At 49.7% G+C, this 9,073-nt stretch overlaps 2 protein-coding genes across 3 annotated transcripts; both read right to left on the bottom strand.

The window, feature by feature from the left end:
- Nucleotides 1-3,241: 3,241 nt before the first annotated feature.
- Nucleotides 3,242-5,565, bottom strand: LOC124667376 (E3 ubiquitin-protein ligase At3g02290-like). Of its 2 annotated transcripts, XM_047204667.1 has the most exons (5): nucleotides 5,371-5,565; nucleotides 4,885-5,159; nucleotides 4,029-4,410; nucleotides 3,719-3,828; nucleotides 3,242-3,599 (listed from the first exon to the last, which is right to left on the bottom strand). In XM_047204667.1, exons 2-5 carry the CDS (start codon nucleotides 4,984-4,986, stop codon nucleotides 3,573-3,575), a joined length of 621 nt encoding a protein of 206 aa, XP_047060623.1. In that variant the 5' UTR covers nucleotides 4,987-5,159; nucleotides 5,371-5,565; the 3' UTR covers nucleotides 3,242-3,572. The 2 variants fall into 2 exon arrangements, with proteins under 2 accessions (XP_047060623.1, XP_047060624.1); XM_047204668.1 differs by lacking the exon at nucleotides 5,371-5,565 and having other exon boundaries at nucleotides 4,885-5,276.
- A 1,126-nt stretch (nucleotides 5,566-6,691) lies between these two features.
- LOC124662522 (putative UDP-rhamnose:rhamnosyltransferase 1) lies at nucleotides 6,692-8,095 on the bottom strand. The gene has a single exon (XM_047200350.1). The coding sequence runs from the start codon at nucleotides 8,093-8,095 to the stop codon at nucleotides 6,692-6,694; it is 1,404 nt and encodes a 467-aa protein (XP_047056306.1).
- Nucleotides 8,096-9,073: the final 978 nt, after the last annotated feature.

Consider the following 9,073-nt stretch of genomic DNA (forward strand, 5'->3'; position numbering starts at 1 on the left):
GGCTCCCAAGACTTGTACCCCTATATATACTCGCCCGAGAGGCTCAATACAACATCCATCATATTCCGCATATATCTCTCTCTCTATCCTTCTACAGAATCTATGATGTGGGACTATATATATATGGCCGGGCCTTTGGCCTTATATTTCAAGTACATGGATGTGGTGTGCTTGTTAAATATATTACTAGTAACACTCGCTACTATGTGTATGCCATGATTTCAAACCTGATACTTTGGTGTCAGCAATCTTAGTTTTGTACTGACATGATCATGATGTCTACCGTACAGATCCTGAACTGAAGATCATTCTACCTAGGTACTTCAATCCTGTTGGGGCTCATCCGAGTGGATACCTTGGTGAAGACCCATGTGGAATTCCTAATAATCTCATGTCCTATGTTTAGCAAGTTGTTGTTGGTAGGACTTAGGAGGCCATCTCAGACAATATTGGGGAATGACTACGGAACAATAGATGGAACTGTGGTAATTATTCTTGTCATTTACACCCGCTGCAATTTTATTTATCCATAGTTGTGCCTTTTGAAGATATATTAGCATCTTCATTTGGGCCTGGATGGCCACTGATGCTGGCTTAAGAAGGTCAATACCAGATGTTTTCGGGGTGACAAATGGGTGCAGAATATTGTGAATGTCGTACTTTTTTCGAAGGGCCTATAGGCCGAACTTCATTAAGATAGAAGAGAAAGTTTTTTACAAGAGAGCCACAGCGTGGCAAATGACGGCCGAGATGGCCGAGCAAAAGAAGACCTATCCTGGTCCCAACAGAACTCTAGATGAAGAGACAGGCAACAAACTACATCAACAGCAAAAAACCTCAGGAGCCTAAAACTCAAAAATACAGCCGGCGGCCTTCCAGGAATGAATATCCTCAATGATTAGCTCAAACACGCGGTCCGCCGTGCTACACTCCTGCTGGAAGATGCGTGAATTCCGCTCCTTCCAGATCCTCCAATGTACCAGAATTGCCACAGTGTCGAAGTCGCAACGTATGTTCTTCGGCGCCCTCTTTCTTGCCATAAGCCAACATTCCTCGGTGCTGCCAAAAGTATCATCAGGAATTGGGAAGTTGGCCCTGGACCAGGTCCGAACACGCTCCCAGACTTGCTTGGAGAAACAGCAGTGCAAAAAGAGATGGGTGCAGTTTTCATTAGCAATAGTGCACAGCGGGCAGAAGGTATTATGTGGCCACCCTCTGTGAGCAAGGTTGTCTGCTGTGAGGCAGCGCTTGTGCACCACTAACCACATGAAGAACCTGCATCTCATGGGGGCCTTGGACTTCCAAATAGGTTTTGCACAAGCGAATTGCATGTTCGCGATGAAGAAGAGCTTGTAGGCCGAGTTGACGGAGAAAGCACCATCGTGCGAGGGCCGCCAAACCACCTCATATTGTTGGCCGACAGTTAAGGTGGTGCCCTCTAATAAATCCCAGAGCTGCAAATACTGAGCAAGCGCCGGCGAAGAGAGACCCCCTGTTATGTCTCTAACCCAACGATTATTTTGCAGTGCTGCAGCCACAGTGATGTTTGATTTCTTGACGAAGGAGTGCAGAATAGGGACTACATCCTGCACTGATTTTCCTCCGGGGAGCCATGCGTCAGTCCAGAACAACGCCCTTGTCCCATCGCCAATGCGAATGAAAGTTGCAGCTCTGAAGATGGCCAACGCTTCCAGGTCGTCCTCAGCCGGAATCAGCGCCCATGGACGCGGTTCCGAGGCCCAACGCAGCCAGGGCCAGCGGCAACGAAGTGCGGTGCCGAAGAGCTTCAGATTAAGCACGCCAAGGCCGCCGTTCTCAGTGGGCTGGCATACCCTGGACCAAGGGAGGAGGCAGTGGCCTCCATTCACCTCCTCCTCCCCTTTCCACACGAAGCCTCTGCATCGACGGTTGATGATATCCAGCGCCCATTGGGTAGAGGCAAAACCGAGAGGACAACCATTAAGCTACGATCTGACTGAAGCTCCTCAATCAACAAACGCCATGAAACAAACAATCAGAAAAAAGGAAAGGATTAAAAACTTTAATATGTTTCTAAAAAAAATGATATCTGCAAACAAAGCTTGGCTCTGGTGGTTAGGTCCCTTGTCGTGGAACCAGCCCACCAGGTTCAAGTCCTAGACTTGGCATTGATGTTTGCATTTACCTGGATGTTTGCCAGTGGTGACTTCGTTAACCTCAAGATATGCCGGATCAGTCCCTCGGAGGTGCTCATAGGGGTAGGGTGTTTATACGTGCGTGCTTGTGAGCGTCTGCGTTTCACTGTGTTCTCGAAAAAAAATGATATCTGTCCTGTAATGTTCCTGTTCGCTGAAGAATATTTCTGTATGGACCTACCTCGCGAAAATAAATCCATATATGTTAAGTTAATTGCAGATTTTCTAGCTATGTCTGTCCTGTGACCCTCATGTTCTCGACCATGTTGTGTGGTGCAATCTAGTCTGGTGTATGATATGTTCCTATTACCTACCGCAGGAAGTCGCAAAGAGCTCTCTCACAGCGGTAGCGCCTAACTTCCTCCTCATGGTGGTTGGTCACTTTTTATATGGCATAGGAATTGGATTGGTAATAAAACTGTGCAATACTCTCATTTACATCATAGTTGATATTGCAAATTATATGATTATTATGGACACACACACACATTTCTGTATGAGTCTTATGTGAGTCGCTTTCATTAGGTATGCACGCTGCTACAATGTACTATATCACAAAGACTGTTATATGTTGGTGAAAAGAAAAAGGCAGGCTTCACTGAGATCTTTCAAGGAAAGTGTCTAGAAGCAATGATAATTTGATTTTGAATATGGTTTCAAATTCCCTGGAGATATTAAATATCTCTGGTTATGGTACTCAGTGATGCCATTGCATCTGTTTCATCTCTCCAAGAGACAGGGTTAAGGCAAAAATTATTTATGATAGCCATATTATATTGTGCTCTGCAGTTACAGGTTTCTACTTTCTGGTTACTGGAATTTCAGATGTTGCTGCTAAAAAAAGCACTATTTTCAGTGAGTACAGAGAACTCTTGGCTACAGCAGCAGCACTGCAGGTACAAGTTTCTTTTATACATTTATTTCGCATGTTGTTAATTGTTTGCAAGCTGTGAACAGAGCAGGTACTGACTGGGGCATCGTGTGAATAGAACAATTTGTTTTCTTTATTTCTGAAACAAAGAAAGAAATAATAACACTTGAACCCCATCCTTTTCGCGATAATCATTCAATAAAAACAGCACGGTTCCTGCTGCAAACAGTTGGCAAAGAAGTAGCAATAACTGGTGAAGTTTCCAGAGTTTCGTGCTTCAGTATGCCAAGCTAATGTAATCACCCAAAATTCATCAGACTAACATCAGTTTGAAATGTCAGTTTCGCATTGGCACAAATTATCAACTTTGTGGAGAAAAGAAAAAAAGATTATCTGCTCTAGAAAGAAAAGCCGAATTGTTGCTGGAGGTTTCAGCAAACAATCTAGAGACTTGATTTGATCAACGCTATGTACACAACCTACACGATTCATGTCTTCAGCATGCGCAAAGACATGTGGCAGCATGGCTATTGCTCCTCGTTGAATAGCATTACCTGCAATGGGGCGGTTCAGTATTCAAAATGTTAGACATGGTTTTTGCCAGATTCATGCAAATACAAACTAATGCTTCTCTTTCTAAGGTGAAAGAATTTCTTGTAAAGAAGCTAAGTACCTTGGCGCAGAGAGGGCAAGATTGACTTCTTTCCATCCACTCGTAAATGCAGCCAAGATGGAAATTATGGTTGCATTGCAACTCTATTTTTGGATTCTCGTAATCATACTCTGTAAGAAAAAGGAAATAAATTCAGACAGGTGGAATGCTACATTTTTCGTTCTTTAGCGTCCGTTATCGATAATGGTTAAACATGAATAAATGTGAATCTTCTTTGTAACAGACACAAGGTGAAGGACTCTACATTATAAAGCTCATCGTACGGGGAAAAAAAGATGTCAGGACTAGAGTGGTACTTGCGTTCACTGACCTTCTAGGCATATTGGACAGTCATCCTGAAAGTCAGAAGGAACATCTACTTGTGTTCCCACAATCTTTTGACCTTGTGATTGACCTTTAAGGGATGACCCGTGAGCCTTCTTAGCTGCTCGAGCTGATCTGATATCAGAATTGTTGCCTTCTTCAAGCTGAATAGATTTCCTGAACCGCGTTGAAGCTTTGTCATGCCCTGCCACTAGCGGGTGCTGCTCCATCTGATGGATGAACTGAGGATCGTCATAAGGTAATGGCCTCGGAGGGCAGCGAAAAGTATTCATCGAATCATCCTGCCCTGAACCAGTGGAACCAGCAAGAGGAACCCTTCCCTCAACAGGTGCAACCCGTGCATCCGCTCTTTGGCGTGCAGCGGCGCCCTGGGGAGAAAGCAAGCAGTTATGAAACTGTGTTGCAAATGATTGAAACATGCGACTGTGAACAAATGAAACACATTTTTTGAAGAATCGGCACCGAAACATGCTGCAATTATATATCAGTCTCATATGCTTATTCAGAACCAAGTTGTCAAGTTTCAATTTCTATAAATAGCAGCTCTGGGCTGATTGTCAAACAAGACTATGGAGGCTTGTCCGTTTTGTGGGTTTATCCACTACTATACGTATGCACTAACAAATTGTGCAATTGAAGTGAGCACAATGAAATGCCATCTCGGTGGCGCACCGAGACAGGCAGACAGCTATGTGTAGATCACAAACTAAGAAAATTCAACCCCCACCGGCCGTGACTAAATTGATCACATATCTACACCCCATCACCGCAGCTCCAGTAATAGAGCATAGGAATATCGCCAAACGGAAGGCGTAAAACAAACAGATGGGTAAAATACATACCGAGTCCTGAAGATCGTTGTTCAAGAAAGGCCATGGCAGGCACAAGCAACAACCAGGCGCCTCGTCGTCGGGGCCGCGCAAGCAGCAGAGGATGGCCCCCATCTAACTCTGTCTTCTCCCCTGCAGACCAAACAGAGTGTCGTGCCGGCCCTTGTAGTTCCTCGGACTCGCCGGCCGCCGCAACACCGATTGGGAAGGAAGAAAGAAGCCGATCGGTCGGTGGCAATTTATTAACGCTACGAATCCGCACAGGTCGTTCCTCTCCGCCGCCGTATCTGCGAAACGACCCCGAGTTATGCCGCAAGATTAGGCTCTCCGCGCGCGGCCGGTGATAGAATCAATCGGAAAGAGATGTTGGCAACTTGGGCGACGGCGATTACGCGGTGCCAGTTAAATACTACTACTGCTGCCACCTACTCAAGACGGAATCGGAGAAGGCTTTGGGAATTTACTGCGAGTTCTTTGAAAGAAAAGAAAAAGGCGGACCTTGGGAGGAAGGCGAGACGATGGTGGGAGCCTGGGAGGAAGCGGAGTAGCAGAGTTGGGTAGTAACTGAACTCGGAAGAATCGGGAGTAGATTAATATTGCTCCAGATTGGAGATGGAGCCGGATTGGAGAGGAGAGAGGGGCGGCGGCTAGGAGAGTGGAGCTGCCACGCAAGGCATTGCGATCGATTCACTGTTGCACCCAGCAATGGTGGGGCGGAACGTCGCGTTAGTTTCTTTTTCGTTTTCGTCGTCCTGGGCCGTTTAGCTTTTGCTTTGCTTTAGTAGTATTATTATGTAAAATAAAGGGGAAACTGGTTCTGTACCATCAAAAGATCCACACTTTAGAAAAAGATTTTGCTAATTCTAAATAAACTGAGATTTACGTTAGAGCTCAGTAGAATCTGCAACCGTTGAATCGCGCTAAGATTTGTGCGTCGTCTTCTATCTTGAGCACATCGAGCAGGAGGAGGGAGGGGACGGGGGAACATCCGTCGAGCCGGAGCCGGTGACAGCGCAGTTGGCCCTTTAGGGTTTAGGGTGCGGGGTGCTAGCGCCGAAGAAGGAGGTGGCAAGACTTAGAGGTATGGCTAGGGCGGCGATGGACCGGCAAAGGGGGGAGCTTGGGATAGGGCAGAGCGGCGAGGTGCGCGGCAGCGCGCCGGCCGCGAGCGGGGTGGACGGCGGTCTGGCCAATGATGGCTGCACGGAAGGCCGGAGGTGGAGAAGAAAGTCGATCTACTGACTCGTCCTAGACAGACCTTTAGAGGTCGTTTGGTATCCATCATTTAAGCCTGGAATCCTGGAATTCATTTTAAAATTTCATAGGTGGGCTGTTTGGTTGCCACAGAATTGGGCCATCATTTCATTTGGGAAATCCAGCAAAATGATGCCATATGTAATCACAATTCCGAGCTGAAACCTGTCATTCACAATTCCTGTGGCAACCAAACAAATTCAATATTGAATTCTACTGTCATTTACAATTCCTGTGGCAACCAAACAAGTGTCCATTTCTGAAATTACAATGTAAATGAAATGAATATTCATTTCAAAATGCTACAAATGAAATGAAAACCTGGCTTCCAAACGACTTCTTAGAAACTTTGAATAGTAGTTTTCTAAAGCCAAAAAATTTAGCGGTATTTTTCTAAAGTGTAGATCTTTTAAGTGGTATAGAACCAATTTTTCCTTAAATAAACCGGGTCGAAGCCTTCATACTTTCGTGGCCAAGCTAGCCAGGTTGTGCCTGGACCTGGATCTCAAGGCCTTCCCTCCATCATTTATTCATTCGTGAAGCTACATGTGAGAGCCTGATTTTATCAGCCGGAAATCGACCTAAGTTGCTCTACGAATTCGTCGATGTATCTCTCATGGCGTTCGGCATCTGCCACGACCTCCTGCATCCTCGCTGCGCCGGCGACGAAGCCCCTCCTGGACTCTTCCTCCAGCATGACGGCCCGGACCGCGCTGGCGACGCCATGGCGGTCGAACGACCCGTCCTCCTCGTCTCTTGCCACCTGCAGCCCCACATTCTTGGCCTCCATCTGGCGCGCGTTGGGGCCCTGGTCCCCGAAGATGGGCAGCATGACGAGCGGGTGCCCGAACAGGAGCCCCTCGATGAGCGAGTTCCGGCCGCAGTGCGTCAGGAACCCGCCCACGGCGGCGTGCGCCAGCACGCTCACCTGCGGAACCCACCCCGTCGTCACCAGCCCGTGGCCGTCGTTGCGGTCCTGAAAACCGGGAGGGAGCATGTCGTCGTCGGCGGCGGCACCGCTGGGTTTTCTCAGGGCCCAGAGGAAGCGCGTCCCGGTGAGCTCCAGTCCGAGAGCCAGCTCATGCACCTGGTCCGGCCGCTGCGGCACCTCGCTCCCCAGCGCGACGTACAGCACTGAGCCGAGCGGCTGCGCGTCCAGCCACCGTACAGTGGCGTGCTCCCTGTTTGCCAATGCGGCGAGGCGGGCTCCGTCCGGTGGCGGCGGCAGGAGGCCGAGGGCCACGACCGGCTTGCCGAGGAGCGGCGCCACGAGTGAGAACGACTCGGGCTCCCACTCCACGCAGCTCCGGATGGCCGCGACCGTGCACCCCTGCGCCGTCAGGACGCTGCGCTGGCGGCTTGACATGCCCGACGACGCGCCGTCGTTGGCGAACACCAGCGCCATCCCCTCCCGCTCGTACCGCGGCACGGCGCGCGCGGCTGCGGCCGCCTGCAGCTCGAAGGAATAGGCGGCGCTCTCTGACGACGGCGGCGGGCGGGGCACGGCGGCGACCATAGCGGCGGTCGGGAGGAGCATCGCGAGCGGCACGCCGTGCTCGGCCGCGGAGGCGGCGGCCCAGTGGTGGAAGGAGTCGGCGACGATCCAGTGGGGCCGCGTGGCCGCGTCGGCGCACGCGGTGGCCAGGAACTCCGCGAAGGGCGCGGCGAGGCCGTCGAAGGCCTTCCAGTGGAGCTCCCGCTCGTCGTCGGGGACGTCGTTGGTGGACTCGGCGCCGTCGGGGAGGCCCTCGACCCGCGGGAGCGGGAGCGCGACGAGGTCCACGTCGGAGCGCAGCGGGAGCGGGAGGCGCGCGAGGTTGCGCGGCGTGGAGACGTAGGACACGCGGTGGCCCCGCGACGCCAGCCGCTCCGCGAGCTCCAGGTACGGGAGCAGGTGGCCGAACGCCAGCCACGGGACGATCACGATGCGCAGCGGCGCCGGCGGCGAGGAGGACCCGGCGGCGTCCATGGTGAGCTCACACCGCGCGCGGTACAAGAGCAGTGCAGGCCTGCGTACGTGTTTGTGCTGGAATGCAGAGAACGAAGCGTGGACTTCTACACTGACAGATGCTATTACGAGATGCGCGCGCTTTGTTCCTTTGTCATTAGCGGGAGATTGTGAGATGCAGTTTTAAATTGAGAAGTTGTCTAGGACGGCAGGGCGGCTGCTTTGTTAGAAAATCGCAGTTTATTCATCCCAAAATTGGATGAATCCGTGATTTGCATTTGGCATGGTATAAATTATGAATTTATGACAGAAAACTATGTTGCGTTAACTTGAACGAGGAGGACATCAGTACATCATCACTTGTTTGTTTGTTCAGGGACAGCCACATTAGCACATTTTACATTACCTTGTGTTTAGAACATTCATAGTGCAAAACCGAATGCTTTACCATTGTGTTGCAAAACCAAATGGTCTAGCCAAAGGTTGCAATTTCCTGTTTCAAATTGTGATAATTGGATTTTCGTTTTCACCCCTCTTTCATATTGAGTTGTTAACCATAGTTCGTTCCGAGTCTTTTTGGCCCTTACTTATGCCATATTAGAGTCACCTTAACGGTACTTCGTTTGGAAGTGCTAGTAGGTTGTGTAATATACACTCATATCTAGGCATATACTTTTTTTATATGTATAAGTTTGATTTTTCCTGACCATTGGATATAGGTCATCTCTCGTCCTCTGCCCCAGCACTTCCTATATAAATTCGCCATGCTCTACCCTAACCCTCAACTACTCCTCCCCAAGGCCTTCGGCCCGCCGCAATCTCCCCACAATGATGGATCTCATCACCCACCTCCTCCGCCTTCATGCGCATGAACCTCCGCATCCTCCACCGTCACCCTACCCATGCTTGGAGTCTCACTCCCATGGCGGGCTACATGTGGGCACTCACCAAGCACTAGAATTTTCACCTCCCTTGCACTACACTAGTTACACTCACCGT

This window comes from Lolium rigidum, chromosome 6, assembly GCF_022539505.1.
Source record: "Lolium rigidum isolate FL_2022 chromosome 6, APGP_CSIRO_Lrig_0.1, whole genome shotgun sequence".
In the NCBI taxonomy this organism is placed as follows: Eukaryota; Viridiplantae; Streptophyta; class Magnoliopsida; order Poales; family Poaceae; genus Lolium; species Lolium rigidum.